Source organism: Triturus cristatus, chromosome 7 (genome assembly GCF_964204655.1).
Source record: "Triturus cristatus chromosome 7, aTriCri1.1, whole genome shotgun sequence".
Lineage (NCBI taxonomy): Eukaryota > Metazoa > Chordata > Amphibia > Caudata > Salamandridae > Triturus > Triturus cristatus.
This window is the reverse complement of record NC_140590.1, coordinates 750,794,694-750,820,280: the sequence shown is the minus strand read 5'-3', so window position 1 is coordinate 750,820,280 and position 25,587 is coordinate 750,794,694. Positions and strand designations below refer to the sequence as shown.

The 25,587-nt window shown below is 47.2% G+C and overlaps 1 protein-coding gene across 2 annotated transcripts in view; it reads right to left on the bottom strand.

The window, feature by feature from the left end:
* Positions 1–25,587, bottom strand: part of DNAH17 (dynein axonemal heavy chain 17) — a 14,992,541-nt gene that overhangs the window by 6,799,005 nt on the left and 8,167,949 nt on the right. For both annotated transcript variants that reach the window (XM_085617470.1, XM_085617471.1), the window contains 2 exons: positions 12,751–12,958; positions 12,476–12,641 (listed from right to left, as the gene is read on the bottom strand). In XM_085617470.1, the coding sequence (XP_085473596.1) occupies positions 12,476–12,641; positions 12,751–12,958 (374 nt within the window). The remainder of the gene's footprint in view (positions 1–12,475; positions 12,642–12,750; positions 12,959–25,587) is intronic.

Below are 25,587 nucleotides of genomic sequence, written 5' to 3'. Positions count from 1 at the left end.
GGAGTTTGGGAGGGGGATACATCTTTACCCTTCCTACTCCTTTTCTCTTAGGAGCCATCTGGTCCATTATTCCAGGATCCAGTGCTCCCTCAGTGCTTAGCTTTTTGGCCAGAGACCTGGTGACAGAAAATGCACTGGCAGAGGGGCTGTCCCCTCAGCACAACCGCTAAGCACCGATTGGCTAAGGCCACGATGCAAGTTGGCCCATCAGGCGGTAGGCCGCCAGGGGTGGCTTGCCTTTAGATAGCCTGTAAGATAACCCACCATGTTGGCATATTTCGTATGCTAATAAACCTTCAGCAATTTTCTCCACCAAAAAGTTGTCTTGTCTGCTTATTTTTGCTACCTGTACGTTGCTGCGTGAGGGCTGGTGAGTGTGGCCGATATTGGCACTAATTTCCTGCTCAGACCCATGTTTCTCGAAGTTGCTATCAAGACAGACATTCCTTTTTACATATGTCCAAACCATGAAAACAGCCTATTTTATAAAAATAATTAAGCACGGATAAAGCAGGAGAAAAGACGGGGAACAGAATGATTTATACAAAAGATTGCAGTGTCTGTATTACAAATTCGCGCACGCTGTAAAACAACAACAAAAAAACACCGCAAACAGAACAGCCGCGGTTTACAAGTGGGAGGTAACCAGACCTGTCTGCATTCCACGATGGGTGGCACCAGTAGCAGGTATCAATACTTGTTTACAATCCATAACAGTTCGAAAGTGGCAAGACACGTATACAATTGATGACAAGAGGCACCAGCAGCAAGTGCCATCAATAACTGCTTGCAGTCAATGACAGGTGGCATGTACAGCAGTAAGTCCCAGCAGACTGTAGCAAAACCTGTTCAGAATCATTACCATGTAGCACTAGTAGCAGAAAAGCAGCAGCTCTTACCAGATTTAATGATCACCAACTGATGTTATTTGTGTACACAATCCTTAGTCGAATTGTAGATGTTTGAAAATCCACATACCTAATGCTTTCTCATCTGTTCCTCACAAACCTACATAATGAACCATTGAACATGGTGGCCTGAACCTCAAGAGCATGGCCTTACTTCCAAGCAATACATCTAGGAAACTATCCCATGAATGTGTTTTAGTTTACTACCATATGGTGTTATGAAGGCTACAATCCCTGACGGACAAGTTACTTACCTTCGGTAACGATGTATTTGTAAGAAACATTAGTTAGTTAGATTCCTCACCTTAGAATATACCCAGGGGTCAGGCTGGATCCGGAAAGATTTTTGTAGCAATACCCCTTGCGCGTCGCTAGGCGTCGTCTGCGGCTCCGCGTCCGTCGTTGGCGTCGTGCGCCGGAATGACGTCGTCGGAATACTTAGACGCCGCCCTCACGCGCTGACGTCAGTTCTTGTACATAGCTTTTCGCCCCAGGAACGCAGAGCCATGCAAGAGTCCGACACTGGTGCCAAAAAGTCTAGGGCCCTGAACAGGATGGCCTTAACCATAGATGTCGGTTCGTAGAACGGGGAGGATGGTTGGGTCGGTGAGGAATCTAACTAACTAATGTTTCTTACAGATACATCGTTACCGAAGGTAAGTAACTTGTTCATCTGAAAGACACACGTTAGTTAGATTCCTCACCTTAGAATAGATACCCCAGCAATACCAACCCCGGTGGTGAGTCTGCGAACCAAGATCACACCAGAAAGTCCTGGAGAACAGAACAGCCAAAGAAGCCATCTCTTCGGACTTGGCTGTCCAGGCAATAGTGCTTGGCAAACGTGTGCAGTGAGGCCCACGTCGCCGCCTGACAGATGTCCTGCAAGGGAACTCCCCGTCCCAGGGCAGTAGTCGCCGCTGTGGCCCGGGTGGAATGGGCTCTCAGCCCAACAGGAGGGTCCTTTTTTGCCAAGGAGTAACAAACCTTTATACACAATACGACCAACCGTGAGATGGTCCGCTTGTGTACAGCCCTCCCCTTCTTAGCACCTACGTATCCAACAAAAAGTTGGTCGTCCACCCGGAACTGTTTGGTGTGGTTCAAATAAAAGGACAGCGCTCGTTTGGGGTCCAGACGGTGGAGCCTCTCTTCCTCTTTCGAAGGATGCGGAGGCGGAAAGAAGGTGGGCAATGTGACAGATTGCCCGATGTGAAAGGGGGTCACCACTTTTGGAAGAAAGGAAGGACGAGTCCGGAGGACAAACTTGTCCGGATGAACAGCAAGAAAAGGAGGCTTAGATGACAGAGCCTGAAGCTCACTCACCCGTCTAGCCGAGGTGATAGCTACCAGGAAAGCAGTCAGAAGATGAATGGGACAATTGTGAAGAGGCTCAAAGGGAGCGCACATCAGAAAGGTCAAGACAAGATTCAAATCCCACTGAGGCATTACGAAGGGGACAGGAGGGAACATGTGAGTAATGCCTTTGAGAAAATGCGAAACAACAGGGGATTTGAAAAGAGAAGGCTGATCAGGAAGCCGTAAGAAAGCAGAGATTGCAGAAAGATAACCTTTCAAGGTGCCCAGAGCAGAGCCCTGCTGGGCCAAAAAAAGAAGAAAGAGGAGAACCTCAGAAAGAGGGGCAGAAAGGGGCTCCACAGCCTTTGCTGTGCACCATGCCACAAATTTGTTCCACCTGCAGGCGTATACCGTCTTTGTGGAGGGACGCCTGGCTGCCAGAATGACATCACAGACTTCAGGAGGCAAGTCAAATGGCATCAACTGTCGCCGCTCAATCTCCACGCATGGAGGTGGAGACTGGACAGGTTCGGGTGGAGGAACGTCCCCTGCTGCTGCGACAGAAGGTCCTCCTGAAGAGGCAGTCGTATCGGAGGATCGATTGACATACTGAGTAGCTCGGGATACCAGTACCTTCGTGCCCAATCCGGAGCCACTAAGATGACTTGGGCCCGGTCGCGACTGATCTTCTTCAGCACTCTGGGCAGAAGTGGTATAGGCGGAAAGGCGTACAACAGACCGCAACTCCACTCGCGACGAAAAGCGTCTCCGAGCGAGTGCCGCCTTGGAAATTCCAACGCACAGAACTGCTGACATTGCGCGTTCTCTTCGGTGGCGAATAGATCTAACCAAGGCTCTCCCCGCTGCAGAAAGAGACCTTGCGCCACGTCCGAGTTCAGACGCCATTCGTGATCCATCATGCACCGGCGGCTGAGTTCGTCTGCTCTGGCGTTCAGAGAGCCCGCCAGATGTTGAACCACCAGGATGATGCCCTGGTGTTCCAGCCATGTCCAGAGGCGCAGAGCCACCTGACAAAGGGTCCACGACCCCACCCCGCCTTGTTTGTTGCAATACCACATGGCAGTGGTGTTGTCCGTGAACACCTGCACGACAATTCCCTGGACAGAGGGAAGGAAGGCTTTCAGTGCAAGCCGGATCGCTCTCAGCTCCAAAAGGTTGATATGGAGTTGAGTCTCCGCCGGAGACCAGAGTCCTCTGATGTCCGCCTCTCCCATATGGCCCCCCCATCCCAGGAGGGACGCATCCGTCATTACTAAGTGTTCCGGTTGGGGTAGGGAGAGGCATCTGCCGCTGACCCAATCGCGGTCCGTGAGCCACCACTGCAACTGTTTCGCAGTGCCCTCCGAGATCAAGACATGGTCGGACAGGTTGCCTCGATGCTGGGCCCACTGAAAATTCAGGTCCCACTGCAGAGCCCGCATTCGCCGTCTGGCATAATGCGCCAACAGGATGCAGGACGCCATCAGCCCCAGAAGCCGCAGCACCAACCTGACCGAATCCCAGGATAGAGGCCGAAAGATGGGAATCAGAGCCTGAATATCCCGGACCCGCTGTTCCGGAGGATAGGCCCGGAACTGCGCCGAATCTAGAACCGCTCCAATAAAGAGGAGCTTCTGGGAGGGACTCAGGTGCGACTTCGGCACATTGATGGAGAACCCCAGCGAATGCAGGAGGTCGGCCGTAGTCTGGAGGTGGGAGACGACTTTGTAGGAGAGTAGGGTCTGCTTTCTATGTTCACCCCCACTTTTTGCTTTTGCTTCACTGGTTTTCGACTTAGATGTGGCTGTGGGCCTGCTAATCAGACCCACAGCCCAGCTGTTCTCTCTCTAAATTCACTATGCACTTTAGGTGCATAACCCAATTGGTAAGGATCACCTTTTTGGACCCTGTACAGTGTACCTTAGGTACCCAGGGAATAGGTGTACCCTAGGCCTACCAGGGGCTGCAGCATGTATTATGCCACACCTGGCTGGCCTTCCATTATGACACAACTGGCTGATCATTCAGCTGGGGCAAGGTTGTGTACTCACCCCTTGCTTAGGTGTAGTATTCCTATACCTACCTTATATATAGACACATGGGTAACCTATCAGTCACTCCTATGGCAGGCCTTAACAATCCTGAAGGCAGGGTGCTTGGTAACATGTGAGACGGTGCTCTAGCATGAGCTGTCTTCAGCTTTCGGAACCATGTCCTTATATCTGTTCTATGATATCGCCTACCATATACTCATAAAGTGCCTTATAATCCTTGCGGTTATGGTAACTATGGTTTGACTTTATCAAAACATGTTGTGTAAGGTGTCTAACACTTTGGAATACTACCCCCACACCATTTCTGGTGGTGAGGATAGTATTCCTCCCTTCTAGAGGGAGAAGACATGTTGAAGACCTACTACCCGGTTAAAGTTAACCAGAGCCCCAGCGTCACAAAATGGACGCTGCTGCCACAGACACGAGTCTGACCTCCTGCTGCTGGGAGACCTTCCAGCGAGGGAGGCTTGGACAATAGGTTTCCTGCCTTGGGAGGTGCAAGCACCACCCAAGACAGGCCTTAGTGTATTGGGGCAGGGAGAGATGAATGAAACGAGACACTGCCTGGGGCACACAAGGTGTCCCATGCATAGTCCAGTTCAAACCGGTGCTGGGGCACCCCAGCCCCAGTCCCGCCGTGAAACTGGACAAAGGGAAGGGGGTGTAACCACCCCCCTCCCTGGTCCCACCCATAGGAGGGACCTAGCAGGTAACCCAGCCCCCCAGATTAGTATAAGAGTGGGAGCTGAGTCCCTAGGACTTTAGATTATCCTGAACCTGCATCCAAACTCTGGACCTTCGACATTCTACTACGGAAAAAGACTAAAGAATCTCCCTTGTGGCCAAGGAGTGACCACCCTGGGTAACCAGGCACAATCCAGCGACCGCTGCTTGCTTTGCGACTGATCCTACGAGGGACGACTGCAGAGACTGACCAGCGCCGTGACTTCCAGACACCGCTGAACCAGATCCACATCTACAGCAAAGCTGAGACCCGTGGGGGCGACGAGGGACGTGGGACTGGCGACTTGGGAAAAGTGGCTAGTAACTGACTAGCGTGACTTCTGAGGCTTTCTCGAGGCTGTGCTTGGGGAATTGAGAAGCCCCAATCCCGAGCACCATCTGCAAAGAAGATCAGCTCCCCCACACTTCACGTGTTCTGCGTGGGGCCCTTCTGCACCTGAGTTGCTCGACGTGTTGTCCGGTTGCTGGCCCGTTGGCTAGTGACCTCTGTGACGACGAACCTTCAATTTTGCCTTGCTGGTCCGGCTCCTCCAGACTGGCACCCGCTCCCCTGTGAAAGGGAAGCACCCCAGACCTTCCTGGTCTTCGACAGAAGCAAGTCCTCCATCCTGCATGGGTTACGATTGCCAAGGCTTGTTGGGTCCTAACTCGACATCGACGCTGCCGACAGCAAGAGCCTTTGTAGGACAGCTCGCCTCCTGGTTCTGGTCATCCTCGACGCCTCCTGGTACCCGTGGCTGCTGCGACAAGCTTCACCTCTTCACCTGCATCTTCACGACATCGCCTGGTTCCTTCCTGGTTCCTTCCCGGCTCCTGGCTGGTGACCTAGACTCTGTCCCTTCTGCTTGCAGGTATCCTCCTTCTTGATTCCATCCTTGGAATCCACCGGACACTCTTCACTGACTGCCTGTCAGCAACTTTCTTCAGGCATCCATAGGAGTCGACGACGAAACCCGACGCAAGTTCACACCTATGCACCCGCAGCCCTTGGGCTAGGTAACTTGAGTACTCCGGTGCCCACAAGGGTATTGCCTATCCAAGTGTCTAGTTTCCAAGTCTCTAACTCCTAGTTCCTTCCGAAGTGTCCTAAAACTCTTAATTTCTAAATACTACTATTTCTTTCGACTTTAACGCATTACGCGTGAGTGTTTCCACTCTGCACCTGAATCCCGTAGGCCTCCCACTGCCTAGCAACTGATAGGATAGTGTAGCCCCAGCAATTCCCTAGGCCTAGGCCTATCCTGTGTTCATGACAGTGGTTCTTATACCACTTACTTAGTATATGGTTTGCGTGGCCCCTAGGGCCTAACTGTATTACTTACCTGTGTGACTTATGTATGCTTAAATAAGACTGTGTTGTACTAACCTCGAATCTCATAAAGAGTGCTGAGGGTGTTTTGACTAGAATAAATACATTCTATTTTTATAATATATCTGTTGTGGTGTCCTTTCATTTGGTATTCAAGGGGTTGCAAATGGTATAACTGCTGGCTTCACATGCCATACAGAGTTTAGCCTAAGACTGCTCTTGTCCATGCTACCACTAGGATAGTTAGTCTATAAGGTTGACTTTACAACCAATCACCATAAGGGTTGTTTGGACTGATACAAGGTGTACACTAGAACTAGTGACATCATATATCAGGCCAACTTCTCACAGACTTGCTGGGGCGAGCCCGCCTTCAACAGCCAGTCGTCGAGATAGGGGAAGACTGGAACCCCTGATCTGCGCAGATGAGCTACGACCACCGCCATCATTTTCGTGAACACCCGAGGGGCACTGGTGAGGCCGAAGGGGAGCACGGTGAACTGAAAGTGCTCCTGACCCACCGTGAACCGCAGGTAACGCCGGTGGGCCGGCAGGACGGGGATGTGAAAATAGGCGTCCTGCAAGTCCAACGCTACCATCCAGTCTCCAGGGTCGAGGGTAGCCAGAACCTGAGCTAAAGTGAGCATCTTGAACCGTTCCTTCCGGAGGAAGGCGTTGACGCTCCTGAGGTCCAAGCTAGGGCGTAGGCCCCCTTTGCCCTTCTTGGGAACCAGTAAGTAGTGGGAATAGCAACCACGACCTACTTCTGGACCAGGAACGCGCTCGATGGCCTCTTTGGCCAAGAGGGCCGTAACTTCCTCCCGCAGAAGATTCAAGTGATCCCCCGGCATACGGTGGTACTGCGGTGGCATGGCTGGAGGGGTCGTCTCGAAGGGGACGGAGTAGCCCCTTCGGACGATTTGCAGCACCCACCTGTCCGATGTGATGGACCGCCAGTGGAGCAGGTGATGGTGAACTCTGCCGCCCACTGGCGTGGAATGGGCCTGAAAACTCGGACTAGGAGGGCTTTGAGGCGGATGCTGCCGGGGTGGATGTGGACTGACCGGCACGTTGTCCTCCAGTACCGCCTCGGCAGAATCCACGTCCGCGACCGCGCACAGGTTGGTTCTGCGGCCGGTGGCTAGGCGGACGTGAGGAGGCGCCCCTTCCTTGGCCACGAAAGGGACGAAAGGCGGAAGTTTGCGGCCGCGGGGCCGAGAGACCTAAGGACTTGGCCGTAGCCCGGGAGTCCTTGAAACGAGCCTGCACACTCTCCGCCTTCTCACCAAAAAGGCGAGTGCCCTCAAAGGGCATATCCATGAGGGTACTCTGGACATCCCCCGAGAAAGACGTGTACCGCAGCCAGGCGTGGCGACGGACACCACCGTGGTGGAAATCGCCCTACCCAGCTGTCCACCCCGTATGGCATGTCGTGCTGCATCTCACCCGTCAGCAAGCACCTGGGTGAGTCGTGTCCGGGCCTCCTCCGGGCACAGGGGCAGCACGTCCTCCACCGCATCCCACAGAGAGTGGGAGAAACGGTCCAAGAGGCAAAGCGGTGTTCAAAGACCGCAGGCCAAAACTTAGGGAAGAGAACAGCTTCTTTGCGAACTGTTCCAACCTCTTGGATTCCCGATCCAGAGGAGCGGACGGGAAGAAGGATTGGGGAGTTGACGCCTGGATAACCAGACTCTCGGGGGTGGGGTGTTGGGACAGAAAACTGGGGTTGCCCGGAGCAGGGCGGTGGCGCCGGGCCACGTTCCGATCCACAGGAGGAACTGTGGAGGGCTTGGATGAGGTGCCCTGCAGAACGTCTATGTGGGCCTCATTGAACTGCAGCAGAGGCTCTGTGGAGCTTGCTGACGGTTGAAGCACCTCTGTGAGGATGTTAGTCCTCATGGCCACAGCAGTCAACTCGAGCCCAAGGGCTTCGGCCGCCTTGCGCAGCACCACTGAGAAAGCTGCACCTTCCTCCGAGGCCACAGTCGGAGGAGAGATGAAACCAGCGTCCGGGGAGGTGTCCAGACCACTGGCATCCCCCAGTTCATCTACCCAGTCCTGTGAAAGTTGGGCCTGTCTGGCCATAGGGTCCTCAGACCCCTCCCAGTCGCCCCCGTCATCCGATTCCTGATAAACAGGAGGAAATTCTCATCCATCGGCGTCGGGTGCGGCGTTGAGCGGCGCTGTGCCGGCGTCTGGCCCGGACCGGGGCTAAACCAGGGAACGGCGTTGTCCGGGGACGGCGCCGGAGGTGGAACCGGTGTCGGCGCCGGCGGAGGAGGCATCGTGAGGTCGACTGGCGCCAGCAGAGATCCAGGCCTGGATCCCTCGGGGACCTGCGGCGTCGGGACCGAAGTCGTCGACGGGGCCAGAGCTGCCGGGACGCGAGGTCGCCCAGTCGAGCCCGCGGGGCCCGAAGGAGCGCCGGCAGGCGTCGACGGCGGAGCCAGGCTCCTCATGGCCTAGAGGAAGGCACTGACCTCCGCCGGAGTCACGTCAGTCCCAGGGACCGGCGGGTATGGAGACGGACGCGGCTCCTGCGGCTCCGAGTCGCGCGACCGGCGAGGGGAGTCCGAAGAGCGGTGTCCCCTCTTGGACTTCTTTGATTGCTTCGACTTACCCGAAGACTTCGAGCCCGACGAGCGATGATGGTGGCTGCGGCTCCGCGACCGGTCCTTGAACCTCCTCCTGGACCGGGACCGTGAACGGCGCGGAGCCGAGTGCCGAAGCTCGAGAAGCTTACGGGACCGCTCCCGCCTAGCTTTCGAGGTCAAGGCCTGACAATCGAGGCACGACTCAGCGTCGTGGTCAGCCCCCAGGCAGTAAAGGCACCGGCGATGGTGGTCCATTACCGACATCAGTCGATGACAGGAGTCACAGGCTTTAAACCCAGGCATCCTACCGGCACCAGAGTCGAGTCGACAGAAGACCAAAAAGAGTCAAAAAGTTTAGTCAAAAAGTGACTAAGGGGTAAGCTCTTCCCGGATCGGCGCTGTCTGGCGCGGAAAAAAGAAGAACTGACGTCAGCGCGCGAGGGCGGCGTCTAAGTACTCCGACGACGTCATTCCGGCGCACGACGCCAACGACGGACGCGGAGCCGCAGACGACGCCTAGCGACGCGCAAGGGGTATTGCTACAAAAATCTTTCCGGATCCAGCCTGACGCCTGGGGATATTCTAAGGTGAGGAATCTAACTAACGTGTTTCTTTCAGATATGTCTAACAATGACAGTATTGATACTCCTAGTTTAAAAGCCTGCACAAGGAGTTTGGGAATGGATGGATGAGTCTGCCAAAGGAACCAAAGCTCTACACAGAGCTAATGAAATCCTGGGATGGGGTTTGTTTTCCAAGGGGAGGGGGTCGGTGGAGGGGTAGGGGGAAATCATTTCCCTAATTTCTTCAGTCATGGACAACTGGGTCCTCAACTGGATAAACTTCTTAACTTCTACAGCCACACTTGGCGGAGTCTTCCTCTGGCCTACAGACTCCCATCATTGTCCTCCCATGACCCCTTACCAGGGAGAATATGTCAGATGTTCGTTGTAAACAGAACCAAAAAAAAGAGGGTCTCAATTTACCAACAATAAAATAATTGTACCACATGCAAATGCAACTGATAATGTAACACACTTACTGATCATTTCTTTTATGCAACGCATGGCAGATGAAACACCTCCTCAAATGACACATTTGCGCAACAAAATACCAATCATTAACAAACTCTTCAACAATCATTGACAGTGCACAGAAAGCTAAATGCATTTTGAGATCACATCTCGTGCAAAATAGTGTAAGTGATATCTCAATTACATTAAAGAACAAAAAAACTGGAGTGTGAAGGCAAATAGAAAACAAAAGTGCCCATGGTCAGCCAGCAGCCTGCACGGTCTAGCGACAATGGAAGGAAATACTTCTAAATCAAGGTACAAGTAGAAAAAGTGAATATGTTGATTTCAACTGGTCTGTGGATAACCATAGGAAATGCTGTCTCCTACATACATTAAAGTGAATGGTTTTCATAACGTGCCTTGATGCCTAACATCCTTTAAATGTTGGTTTAATTGGGTGTCCAACCTGAGAGGGGCTGACAACGTAGCTCTCCAGAACTCACCTTGGAAACCCCCTATCAGGCACATGTGGGACACCCTTGACCTCTACTTCAGCACTCACAAGCCGCCATGAAACACTGCAGCCCAGTTTTGCTACTCCTTCCCATAGAATACTCGCACCAAGGTTTGTTGCAACCAGGTACAACTCAGCATTATATAGCCATTATGGTTTATACTGTGGTCTGATCCCTGAGCTAAGATAATCCCCCACTGTTCAATTAAACATACCTTTTGACACCGTTATACTGATGATAACTTTAGTAAATCTAAGGCAAGCGCTACTTATGTATGAAAAACGATATACTACCATATCCAACTGACTCCTCAATGCATGTTTTTTTATTTAATGACTATATACTTTATTTATTTTCATTTATCTACTTCTTATATCTCTTCAATTGTAGTATTGTATGTTTTGCTTTATTTGGAAACAACCAATAAAAATCTTTTTTCCCTTTTTTGGGGGGGCCAGAAGGTATAGCTCTCAAAAGTGTGTCAACCACTTCAAGTTGGAAAACCCTTAACAGAGAGACAGACCGTGTCAGTGATTGATAGGACAGGTCTCTTTAGCTGCCAAAGTCACATTTAAATGCACATTTTTGAATAAATGTGTTGTGGAGCCTGAGCTGAAGTATTCTTTTGCATATATATTCCACTATATGCATCTACACTATGGGCATTCGTTACTGGTCCAAACAACAATGTGGTTGTAAAATCTAAGCTTTTGTTTCCTATAAATCAAAAGGAGATTACTGCCAATACGTTTTGCGCCGAGAGTTTCTTCATGACATCTCTGTGCTTTCAAAACAGGCTGAAAGAGTAGAGAGGATGTCACTTCGGTTTAAGTTGAAGTAGTGCCTTGATCTCCTGTGGTCCTCGGATGTCACCAGTCGTGTCACAATTTGCAGAGTGAAACGTGTCTGCTGTAATCTCCTTTTCATTGTATGAAAGAAATCACATTTTTGTTCGGACATGTTTGAAATCTCAAACGTATATACTGAATTAAATATACAAAATAGAGCTTCAGCTGCTAAAATATACAAGCCTCCTATAAAATGTACTGGTAGGTGGCGCAATCCCATAAGCTCAGAGCACCGTTATCTACTGTCAACCACTATGTGCTCGAGCAGCTTCAACCCATACACTGTCAGAAGACCCAGCGATTGACTATACTTGTGAACAAGAAAAGAAACAAGCACAAACTCATGCGGCAGCAGGGGGAGAGAGGAGGGGGCCTGCGTGATTCACTTGTGGGAGCGAGCGGCTGGCGCCACGATAATTGATAACATATGGCGCCAGCCGCTCGCTCCCGCAAGTGAATCGCCACATGTGCACGCGTTGCCATTGAAGACAATGGAACGCGTGCACGTTTTTGGACGCAAAGCTGTGCCGATGACTAAAGGTCTCTCCTATGCAGCGCATGCGTGCTGCGTAGGTGAGACCTAAAAAGGAAGGTTTAGACCTGGGAAACAGTTTTTTTCCCAGGTCAAAACTGTAGTTTAAAACTGCACATACATGTTGCAATGGCAGACCGGAGATGTCTAAAGGGCACTTACGTGAGTGGCAATATTAATGCTGCAGACCCACTAGTGGCATTTAATTTACAGGCCCTGGGTACAGGTAGTACAACTTTACTAGGGACTTATAAGTAAAGTAAATATGCCAATTGGGTGTAAGAAAATTACACCATGTTTAGGGGAGAAAGCACAAACACTTAAGCACTGGTTAGCAGTGATAAAGTGCATAGAGTACTAGGGCCAACAAAAAATAATTCAGCCAAAAAGTGGAGGGTAAAGGCAAAACTTTCGAGGGTGATCCTGCAGAGAGGGCCAGGTCCAACAATGTACCATACGTTAGACATATTAAGACTGGTTGAAGTAGTAAATCCACAGTTTTTTTAATTTTTAAGAAAATATAATCTACGAGACATGTATTATTGTTACCTAACACTTGGCTATAATTGCTTGAGATAAATGAAATATCTCAGTTTAAAGGGCTGACAAAGAATATTTAATATGCAAACAATCCACTGCCAAACTAGGTCATTTACCAGTGTCCATGGTCCATGTGCTGCCTCATGAGTGTATGAGGTGTCACTGTTCCATACTTGTCTACCTCAGGCATGTTCATATCATCAATAAAATAAATAAGCTTCTTTGCTCCTGGTGGTCCATAGTTCCTGCCCGACTTCTTCTCCAGAGATTTTTCAAGAACAGCTGAGAACAAAGAGACAGTAAGTAAAATTGATTCTTTTACAAGATTCTAGTTTCAAAAGAACAGTTTAGTTGCATTTGGTGTAAGAACTAGTCTCACAAGAGAACTTACATTGCAGCATCGCGGAAGTAGTGTAGAAGTTAAATGGGACAGACTGCACAGCATAGTCATCCGTGTTGAGACTACCGAGTTTATCGGCCATTAAGACTGACTTTCCAGTGCCGGCATTCCCAACCAACATCACAGGCCATTGTTTTGCAACTAGTAAGTCCAAGAAATAGCGAAGCCGAATAGTTTCTGTTGTGTGAACAATGACAGCCTGAAAAAATACAGAAAAAAAAACTTTTTCTCTTTCAACTGTTCAAGCTATGTTTTGTTGGAGAAAGAATTACCCAATTTAAATACTCAACACAAAAAACAAATTATAACCAGACTGAGTATAACAAGTTACTTACCTTCTTTCTGGAAGATATGACAGCTCCTGCAAGTTCCTTCTGTAAACTTTAGTCCCAAGAACCAGAATGGATCAAGGAAATTATTCAGCAGTATTACTTCACCAGCATTAGGTGGCTCTGTACCATGTCACATGTGAGTCAGGAAGCCAGAAGTGGCATTGAGCATCCTATATATGACACCACTATACAGAGATGTCAGTTTCATCACCTCATTTCTGCATCATGCTGAGGGTGAAATGGACAGAACCACTTAAATTTGACATACAAAAACACCACCCAAGAGGGAAGGCAGGAGCACAACAAGAAACCCGCTGTAGCTGTTATATACATCAGAAACAAACTTCTAGTGTGCTTCCATTCTAACTCCATTAATATGTGTCTGCTGTCTGTATTTTTCCAGATTACTGTGCTAGACAGCCAGGGCAGCTACATCCACCCCACCCTCTGAGATCAAAGTGGCTTTAGTGTGCTCTTTGGCCTGGTCAGGGCACACCAAGGATTCCATCTGGAGACTCATCACCCCAGTGGTAACTGGGGGTGCACTAAATGAAGCCTTTTTGGGACGGGTACAGTCCTCCGTTCAGTGGTCATTAGCTTTCCAATTGCAACACCAAGCCTTTTGGGATCCCAGTTCTTACCCTGGCACCCACCCTTGGACTGTGAAGTGTCTCTGGGCCCACCCTCCTGAACATGTCTGGGGCCTTTAGGAGACAGTTTGTTTTTGTCTTTAGACTGTCCTACATCTTTCCCTTGGGATTAGTAACCCCTTTTTTTGGTCACCCCCTCCATGAGACTTTTTGGACAACCTAGCCTTGACCTAATGGTCAACCTTCTTTCCCAGTTCTTGGGGAGAGACCACACCTATGTCCACCAAGTACTGATGCGTCAGAATTAGCATCAATTGACAGCACCAGCTCCTGATCCTCAGTAGCTAGTTCGGTGGCCACAGAAACGACACCTAGTATATCTGATACAGAAAATAGGTCCACTTTTTTTGTGGAAATGGAACAACTCAGATTAGGAGTGAAAACTACAAGAAAAGATCAAAACAAAAAACAAGAAGGGGGGTGATGGCAGAAACACAGGAATAAACAAGTGCGTGCGAAACGAAACCATTGCCATGTCAATCAGGTCCAAGAAAACTTAGGAGATATCACAGCAGGGGAGGTGGTGGGGGATTCAACACAGGAACTTATGATTGTTAACCTCTCAACCCGTTCACTGTCTGAAATTGATGTATCGATATTGAGTAAACGCCTGGATTTTTGCCCCACACAATTTGGAAATGACATAGACATGTTTGTTGATTTGTTTAAATTTACGAGACTATTGAAGTTGAAAGATCACTTTACCTGCAATCCTGTTGTGTCTACTACAAGTATGGGTGAATATACACCGCCGAATCACACTGTTTATTACCTAGAGGTTTCACAACTTATGATATCACTACAAGATGAAACACCAGTTGAGGTTGATACGTTAAGAGCAGGATTGGACATCTCAGAGAACATGCAAATTGAAAGGCGGTCTAAAGTCGCGTTCCAAATTTATTCCAGTAGGGGCACATTCTAATATTGACCTCTTCAGGAAGAGAGTTACCGAGGGTTTTCAACAACTTCTAGAACATCCAACCCCCCAAAACAGAGTCAAATTTAACCTCTCAGCGGAAGAAAATAAAGCCTTGAAAGATCTAAGATCTGACCCCGCTATTGTTATTCGAGAAGCAGACAAGGGGGGGAATGTGGTGATAATGGACAGGGAAAGTTACATGAAAGAAATTGACAGACAGTTGGCAGATAGCACTTGCTATAGGAAGGTTCCAGAGAATCCAACTAACACACTTAGTTCTCACATAAATATGAGACTAGTGGAGTGGCGAGAGATTGGCCTACTAAGCGATGAGGAGTATAACTATCTGATGGTCAGGGAACCCTCTTTCCCCTGTATATATGTACTCCCCAAAATACACAAGGGGGGCCCTTCCCCCCAGGTCACCCAATCATCTCAGGGGTTAACTCCCCCCCAGAGAAATTGTTGGAGTATGTAGATCAATTCCTACAACCTCTGGTGTGTATACTACCAGCATACATCAAAGATAGTAAGGACATCTTGAATAAATTTGAAGGGTTCACCTGGTCCAATAATCACCATGGATGTGGCCAGCCTATATGCTTGTATCATGAACGAATTTGGGGTGAAAGACCTGAAGTTCTTCCTGGGACCAGGAACTGTGGACCACTATCAGCACAATGAAGTCCTCTTGGAAATGACAGATATTATTCTGTCAAAAAAATCTTCTTTTTGCATGATGCCCAATGGTATCATCAAATACAGGGCACAGCGATGGGCTCCAGGTTTGCTCCCGCCTATGTCGGACTCTTTATGGGCTGGTTTGAGCGGGAGCATGCTTGGGGCCATCGAGCATTAAGGTGGACAGAACACATCATATTCTGGGGCAGGTACATCGATGATGTAATCATGCTCTGGGATGGGCCTGCCTCAGACTTACTGGAATACCATGCCTTTCTCAATGAGAACCCCTTCAATGTACGGTTCACCATAGACGATAGTGGTAACAAAATCTACTTTTTGAACATCACCTTTTTCATCCAAAACAACTGCTTACAGAGTTCAACCTACCACAAGAGCACAGCATGTAACAGCGCTCTACATTTTAGCAGTGCACATCCCTGTCACGTAATTAATAACATTCCGTATGGGGAGAGGGTTTGTATGAGGAGGAATTGTAGCACAGAGAAGAACTTTGCAGACAATATCAAGCAGACGAAACAACGATTCCTAGCACGAAGATATCTCACAGGCAAACTAGAAGAGGCCGAAAGAAAGATCTCTAAGATATCCAGGGATTCCATGTTGAAATCCAAGGGCCGACCGACAGGCAAGAGGGCCCCTGTCTCATTCAGTACACAATTTAACCATCACAGTTATAGAGTGTACAATGTCCTGCGGAAACATTGACACCTACTCACTGAAGTACCAAGTCTTAGAGAGACAGTAACTTCTAGAGCTAGAGTTACATGTAGGAGGGGTAGGAATTTAAGAAACTTATTGTGTCCCAGCTACATTACCACACCAAGAACAGAGAATTGGCTGCCTCATTCAATCAAGGGTGTTTTCACCTGCAAAAACTGTAATGTCTGTAATTCGGGAAAGACAAATCTTAGTATTTAACTTACAATACTGGCAGAGCTCATAACATCAATCATCTGATTAACTGTAACACAAAATTTGTCACCTACATCTTGGGCAGCACCATAAGACCTTTGAAGATCTCTAGGTAATATCCAGTATCTAGCTGATGTTGTACACAGCTGTGCCTCGTTATGCGGGCTATTTAAAACGGGGCTGAGAATGGCTGTTTTACTGATCGTCGGTAGTTTGTAGAAGGCGTGGCGAGGTTGGTGCTTGACCCTATTCAAGTAAGAATGCACTATGACCAGCATTCATAGAAATATACGTATTGAGTTGTCATTTTGGTTACTATTAGGTTTTAGACATGGCGTGGCGTATGGGGTAAGGGTTTTGTTAATAATGCACGGATTGAGCTCATTACGTTACCAGAGGTGGGTGATTTCGCTTTTGTCTTCACTGCCCAATATGATCTATGGTTGTGGAGACATATTGCCACAACCTAACGGCAGGGTGGGCATGGAGTTTATATAGGGTGTTTGTGTGTCATGTACTTGACACCTGCCTTACCACATCCCACAAAGCCTCTCTTTGATTAGCTATCGGGTGGCTCTGTACTGTGCGTACTAGAGATCCTTCTTCCATCATGAGGGGTCTGGTGGAAAACATCTCTTATGACGTTTTATCCTTGTTTTGTTTGCACCCCCAGGTGGTTTGTAAATAGTGTTGGGAGGGATTCTATATCTCTCTGCTAATGTTATATATCATGTACATATGCCCTCTCTCTTAGGATTTGCAGTGGTTGTTCCACGTTAAATCTGGTAGAAGCAATAGTTTATGCACTCCAAATGAAGTAGGAGGGGACATAGGGTGAAATGGGACTCATAAATATTCGTTTTGTATACATGAGTGGGGCCTCGCTGAGCCACCTTTTTAAATTAGGACATGGTGGTACTTTTGGGTGCCTATTATTGAGGCAGCTGTACATTGTCTCTCTTTTGCAGTAGCGTTTATGATCTAAGCCCAGTTCTCGAATGCATGTTAACTATGTTATTTATTTTTATATTATAGGTTAAGGCCGGTGACTGTTGCTTACACTCACAGTCCACCTTATTTTGGTGAGACTGCTGGTTTATTCTGTTTTGGCTATTTTATCGTTAACCTCCTCAATACCTGAGAGGAGCATATATCGTCGTAATATTGAAGTGAGTAAAGGAGCATGCCCCATGCATAATAGATATTGTTGGCTGATTGGTCAGCCCCAGCTGTGGGGTCTTCTGCTTATATATATATATATATATCTATATATCTATATATATCTATATATATATATATATTCACTGAAAAAACCATAGGTTTCACACACGTTATAGTTAGGAATTAGCATTTGAAAAACCTTGCAAATTCAGTGAAAAAACCATAGGTTTCACACATGCTATAGTTAGCTGGAGATTTTACTCATAAAAAACCAATGAAATTCCCCCGTTATAGTTAGTGCAGGCAACTATAACTCACGCGACCGCAATCCTCTGCTGATGCTAATACTGTATTTAGACACTTATTTGCCCATGTCTTCTTCCATTAAATTTTAGCTATACATATATTACAAATATTTTTTTTTCATAAAGACACATATGTCATCAGCAGAGGATTGCGGTCGCGTGAGTTATAGTTGCCTGCACTAACTATAACGGGGGAATTTCATTGGTTTTTTATGAGTAAAATCTCCAGCTAACTATAGCATGTGTGAAACCTATGGTTTTTTCACTGAATTTGCAAGGTTTTTTAAATGCTAATTCCTAACTATAACGTGTGTGAAACCTATGGTTTTTTCAGTGAATTTGTACGTTTTTTTAAATGATAAGTTACTTTACGCCATTCGTGGCGTGCGCGCCCACTTAACGCAGTTCGTTCGCCCACGTGCCCACGTTACGCTTCATGGGCCATGTACGCACGATGCGCTTCGCGCACCGTCCGCACATGGAGGACATATTATGCGCTTTGTTGTGAAAGGTAATATTTTAAATGTTCCTTGCAACATATATGCCAGGCACCTTTTGCACACGGGGTGGGGAAAGTGTGGATAGTTTTTGCTTTTAAAAATAATTTTTACCGTACGCGTACGGTAAGCGTAATCGGCGTTTTTTCGAAAAAAAATAAAATTGAATTTTTTGCATTGGGGGTTCTTTTGAGACACCTTAATCAAGGCTAGGTGGTTAGGAGCTGTATAAACAGCCCCGTTACATGTTTTTTGCCTTTGTTTTTCCTCCCCCCCTCAGAGTGCGAGAGAGAAAATGGCGGCCGCCGCTTCCTGGTTTCGACCGATTCGAATGTTTACTAAGATATAACAGCCAATCAGAATCGCGCTCGCACACGGCACCGTACGCGTACGGTAAGCTTACCGTAAGCACACGGTAAGCGCACCGTAAGCTGGCTCAGATATATATATTGATTTAAATGCTATTTTCTCAGGATCTACTGAACAGATTTACACCAGACCTACAAAAGGCACTTCCTTGACCTGTAGACTACCTCTCTGCCAAATTTCAAGTAACTCTGTTCGGCCGTTCGGGCTGTAGCTGTGTCTAAAGGTCCTATGGAAAAATGCATGGGAAAAACACGTTTTGGGACCCCCCTTTTTTCTCAGCCCCCACTTGACAAATCCCCCCGAGACTTTCAGGGTAGGAGCGGAGCGTGGCGCCCCATCTATTTTGAAAATTTCGCGAGGATTCGTCGACCGGCGCCAAAGTTATGCCAAATAGAATGTTGCGGATTTCCTATGGAAACAGGGTCCTAACTATAACTACCTACTGGCGACCGCCAGTAGGTAATATATATATATATATATTACCTACTGGCGGTCGCCAGTAGGTAGATATAGTTAGAACCTATTTTCCATAGGAAATCCGCAACATTCTATTTGGAATAACGTTGGCGCCGATTGACGAACCTTCACTAAATTTTCCAAACTTTTGGCCAGCTCCGGTCTGCTCCTATCCTGAAAATTTTACGGTGATTCGTCAAGCGGGGGCCGAGAAAAAAGGGGGTCCCAAAACACGTTTTCCCCATGCATTTTCCTATAGGACCTTTTGACGCAGCTACAGCCGGAACTGCCGAACGAAATTACACCAAATTTGGCAAAGAGGTAGTCCTCAGTTCAGACTCGTGCCTTTTGCTTAAATGGTGTAAATCCGTTCAGCAGTTCCTGAGAAAATTAGAGGTAAAAGTACATATATATCTATGGCCTCGGAAGATCCGCGCACCCTCCCCGCACCCTCTCCGCACCCTCCCGAGCACGAGCTGTATTCTAATTGGCTGTCAACACTCAAAATCAGGAAGTGTTGGGAGCCATCTTGTGCCTCGGTAGAACCGAGGTACAAGAAACCTAAAAAACAAACGCGAAAAACGCGAAAAGGGGGCAGGGTAGAAACACCCTGACGCCCTAGGCCTGCTCAGGGGGTCACACAAGGACCCCCAGGGCCAAAAAAAGCATTTTTTTTAAAAAAACAATCGGCGAGATTGGCGCACCCAGCGCGAACTTCGGCCGAAAATTTTAAAAAAAGAAGCGCGGGGCTCCTGCGCTTCTTTGGTAATTGGCCCACAGGGGGGGCCAAATCCCGGGGGCAGAATTAAAAAAAGAAGTGTGTGGGAGGTCCCAATCTCCCCACACTGCCCCAGGGACCGCCACCACCGGGCTCGAAGATAGTATCGGCGGGGAGGCTCGCAGCCCCCCCAGCCCCGGGGACCGCCACCCCCCGGGGCTTGAAATAATTTGGGAAGGGGGCTCACAGGCCCCCCCAGCCCCGGGGACCGCCACCCCCTGGGGCAACTTTTTAATGTGGGAGGGGGAGGCCACGCAGCCCCCCTCCTGGAGCCTTGCATAGGCCCTGGGGACCGCCACCCCCCAGGGCCGGCACCTGCAGTGTACCGGGTTCCCACCCCCGGGCCATGCTGTTTGCAATGACAGGGCGGGAGCCTCGCAGCTCCCGCCCTGTCATTGCAAACTGCTTTGCTTCATTGAAGCGAGAGCAGGGAAACCTGCTCTCACTTGAATGAAGCAAAGCTGATTGCTTTTCCACATGGGGAGCAGCATGTTAGCTGCTCCCCATGTGGAAAAGCAATGCCGGCTCCCGCAGGACACGGGGAGCCGGCTGGGACCGTGGGGGGATTGGGGACCCCCACGGCCCCCAATGGAGGCCAGGCCCCAGGGGATGGGGTCCCCAGGGCCATAAGTGGCCTGGGAGGGGGGCCACGCGGCCCCCCACCCCAATTAATTTTTTTTTTTTTAAACCAATGGCCGGCCCTGGGGGATGGGGTCCCCGGGGCCTTAAAGTGGCCAGAGGAGGGGGACTACGCAGCCCCCCTCCATAAAAAATTTTCATTTGTATTTTTAAAAGGGCCATGCCCCGGGGGATGGGGTCCAGGGGCAAATTATGGCCTCGGGAGGGGGGCCACACGGCCACCTTCCCGATTTTTTTTTTATAAATAAAAATTGAGGGCAGGTCCTGGGGGATGGGGTCCCCAGGGCCAAAAAAATTGAAAAAGAAGGGGGGCTACACAGCCCCTCTTCGAAAAAAGAGAAGAAGAAAAAATAGACTGGGATCGGGCTGGAGGCCACGCCTCCTCCTTACACCACTCTGCAAACGCGCCCCCTGGCGCGTTTGCAGAGGGGGAACTAATTCCCCTTGAATACTGGGGGTCCCTGGGGGCCAACTAGCCCACCAGGTACCTCCAGTATGCGCCAGGGGGCTGCGTTGCAGAGAGGTGTAATGAGGCCATGCCCCTTTTTACACCTCTCTGCAACGCAGCTCCGTGGCGCTTACTGGAGGTACCTGGTGGCCTAGTTGGCCATCAGGGGACCTCAGGATTCAAGGGGACTTAATCCCCCAACTTAAAACGCGCCACGGGGTGCGTTTTCACAGTGGTGCAGGTAGGGGGCCGGGCCTGAGGTGATACTGTGTAAACACGCCCTGTGGCGTGTTTTAAGTTGGGGAATTCATCCCTCTTCAATCCAGAGGTCCCCTAGGGGCCAACTAGCCCACCAGGTACCTCCAGTAAGCGCCACGGAGCTGCTTTGCAGAGTGTTGTAAAAAGGGGCGTGGCCTCTGAACACCTCTCTGCAATGCAGCTCCCTGGCGCATACTGGAGGTACCTGGTGGGCTAGTTGGCCGCCAGGGGACCTCAGGATTCAAGGGGACTTAATCCGCCAACTTAAAACACGCCACGGGCGCGTTTGCACAGTGGTGAAGGTAGGGGGCGGGGCCTGAGGTGATATGTGTGCAAACACGCCCTGTGGCGCATTTTAAGTTTGGGATTTAATTCCTCTAAAATCCAGAGGTCCCCTAGGGGCCAACTATCCCACCAGGTACCTCCAGTAAGCACCACAGAGCTGCGTTGCAGAGTGTTGTGAAAAGGGGCGTGGCCTCTGAAAACAGGGCATGTTTGCACATGTCACCTCAGGCCCCGCCCCCTTTTTTCACCATTGTACAAATATTCCTCTAAAATCAGCCGAACTACGAATTCCGATTTACTCACCTGTTATCAGGAGAGAACCCAGGGCTGCATCTTTTAGCGCAGCACTGACCCTTAAAAGTAATTCTAAGCGTACTTACCAGTAACTTGTATTTCCTTCTATAGGAATCCATTTTGTGGTTTTCACCAGAAAAGTTTCTAAGTGTCCATTTTTGAAACTTACAAATATTCCTCTAAAATCAGTTGAACTACGAATTCTGATTTACTCACCTGTTATCAGGAGAGAACCCAGGGCTGCATCTTTTAGCCCAGCACTGACCCTGAAAGTAATTTTAAGCGTACTTACTATTAACTTGTATTTCCTTCCATAGGAATCCATTGTGTGGTTTTCACCAGAAAAGTTTCAAGGTGTCCAATTTAGAAAACGTACAAATATTCCTCTAAAATCAGCCGAACTACGAATTCCGATTTACTCACCTGTTATCAGGAGAGAACCCAGGGCTGCATCTTTTAGCCCAGCACTGACCCTGAAAAGTAATTCTAAGCGTACTTACCAGTAACTTGTATTTCCTTGCATAGGAATCCATTGTGTGGTTTTCACCAGAAAAGTTTCTAAGTGACCATTTTTGAAACTTACAAATATTTCTCTAAAATCAGCCGAACTATGAATTCTGATTTACTCACCTGTTATCAGGAGAGAACCCAGGGCTGCATCTTTTAGCCCAGCACTGACCCTGAAAAGTAATTCTAAGCGTACTTACCAGTAACTTGTATTTCCTTCCATAGGAATCCATTGTGTGGTTTTCACAAGAAAAGTTTCTAAGTGTCCAATTTTGAAACGTACAAATATTCCTCTAAAATCAGACGAACTACGAATTCCGATTTACTCACCTGTTATCAAGAGAGAACCCAGGGCTGCATCTTTTAGCCCAGCACTGACCCTGAAAAGTAATTCTAAGCGTACTGAACAGTAACTTGTATTTTCTTCCATAGAAATCCATTGTGTGGTTTTCACCAGAAAAGTTTCTAAGTGTCCAATTTTGAAACGTACAAATATTCCTCTAAAATCAGTTGAACTACGAATTCTGATTTACTCACCTGTTATGAGGAGAGAACCCAGGGCTGCATCTTTTAGCCCAGCACTGACCCTGAAAAGTAATTCTAAGCGTACTTACCAGTAACTGTATTTCCTTCCATAAGAATCCATTGTGTGGTTTTCACCAGAAAAGTTTCTAAGTGTCCATTTTTGAAATTTACAAATATTCCTCTAAAATCAGTTGAACTACGAATTCCGATTTACTCACCTGTTATCAGGAGAGAACCCGGGGCTGCATCTTTTAGCTAGGCCTGGGCGGTAAATTCCGCTCGCGGAATTTGCGGAATTTCGGTAATTTTGCGTTCCGCGGAGAACGCGAAATTGCCCAAAATTCTGCTTTCCGCGACTTCGCAAAATTTTTTCTTGTTCGCGTTCTCAAAATGTGTGTTCGCGAGATATTTCTCCCCGAGCACGCAAACAGCAACTGTGAACAGGAAAAAAGCATTGCGAACAAGCAATTCCGCTAGTTCACGGAATTTCTGCATGTTCGCGGAGATTTTTTACCGTTTCGCAGAGATTTGCGTAGCGCGATTATGCGAATTCCGCCCACCCCTACTTTTAGCCCAGCACTGACCCTGAAAAGTAATTCTAAGCGTACTTACCAGTAACTTGTATTTCATTCCATAGGAATCCATTGTGTGGTTTTCACCAGAAAAGTTTCTAAGTGTCCAATTTTGAAACGTACAAATATTCCTCTAAAATCAGCCGAACTACGAATTCCGATTTACTCACCTGTTATCAGGAGAGAACCCAGGGCTGCATCCTTTAGCCCAGCACTGACCCTGAAAATTAATTCTAAGCGTACTTACCAGTAACTTGTATTTCCTTCCATAGGAATCCATTGTGTGGTTTCGAAGTGTCTTTTTTCACAAACTAAAAATATTCCTAAAAAATCGTCTGTATGACTTAAACACATTCTTTCAACTTTTTACATGAGATTGGCCAGTGCTGGATCCAGGATCCACCACTGAGTAAGAAAAAGTAACAATAACAATAACACTACTTACCTGCTAAGTGAATTTTCTGCCATAGGATAACATTGGTGATTCTATGTGAAAAATTTTCTGTCAACTTTTTAAATACAATAATATTCCTTAAAAATCACTACTGTAACCAAAAGGCTTTTACTAAACTGTTTACAGGAGATGTCCAAGGACTGAATCTAGGATCCAGTCCTGTGGTTAGAAACGTAATCCATAAAGTAACTAATTGCATTTGACTAGAAATTCACATTGAGCTCAATGTTGCATTTTGTTTGAAATTGTGTTGCCAATTGCAACAACTGTAACTACTGTACTTAAAAGTCCATTTCCTATTTGCAAAGTATTTAATCTAAAGTAATTCATTCTGAGAAAGTATATTTTGTATTGTAATATATAATGTAATTAAAAAAATAAAATATCTAAAAATAAACAGTTTACAAAATGTAGTAAATCAGTATCAAAATAATCAGTATAACAATCAATACATTAAAAATTGTCATTTACAAAACCTTTGAAATTCACTGAAAAAAACATAGGTTTCAGGCCTGATATAGTTAGGAATTAGCATTTAAAAAAACCTTTGAAATTCACTGAAAAAAACATAGGTTTCAGGCCTGATATAGTTAGGAATTAGCATTTAAAAAACCTTTGAAATTCACTGAAAAAACCATAGGTTTCAGGCCTGATATAGTTAGGAATCAGCATTTAAAAAACCATAGAAATTCACTGAAAAAACAATAGGTTTTAGGGGTGTTATAGCTAGCTGGACATTTCACTCGAACAAAACCATTGAAATTCCTCCGATAAAGTTAGTTGTACTAACTACATCTCGCGCGCCCGCAATCCACTGCTGATGATGTCACATATTACATCATTCATGTCATGGTCAGTGACATCACTGATGACATCTCAAATGACATCACTGATGAAATCATCCACTTGACAATCAGATACACCTCATCATACACTGGTATAACCTTTCATCACTCACTGTAAAATACAGAGTGCCAGATTTAAAACCATTGACACACCAATACAAGTTTCTAAACACCCACTCAGTGATTCCTAGATCTATACATACATGTAATCACTTATCTATAGATTCACTCATACATGCTGCCAGTGATCAATAGAACACTATCAAATATACTTATACACCTATATCAACATTACACACCAGCACACATCCTAAACACTTATGAAGTCATCCTACTCACTTTTGAAAACAATGGATCATACTTACTTTTACTTAGCTATACACTTATAAAAACACCACTTCATCTATTCATATAGATAATAACTCATACTTGGTGTGTTATAAAAACACTATTACAAGTATACAGTTATCCATACAGTCACTCATACAATCACTGAGTCTTATGTATACTTATTTATATACTCTTAGTCAAAAGAATAGAACCTCCTTGTCACCAAAAACACTCAGATCAACACACCTTTCACACCAAGGGGATGAGGATGGACAGCATGAGCATAAAAACCAATAAGAAGAAATAAGTCAGGCAAATTTATTGAACAATTCATAAAATAATGTACAGATACAAAAAATGTACAGAGTCAAATAGCTAATAATGAAGCAAAGACAATGTCATCATATCAGTATACATATAATCATAGACAATTATTTTAAAAAAGTCAGTCTAATCTTTAGTCAAAGACAAGAGAGACCTACACAATAATATACACCACAAGACATAAAATTGGGAACAACATAAAAAGGAAAAAATAATCCTACGAACTTAAGGAAATCACCAAATCAAAGGATTTATCAATT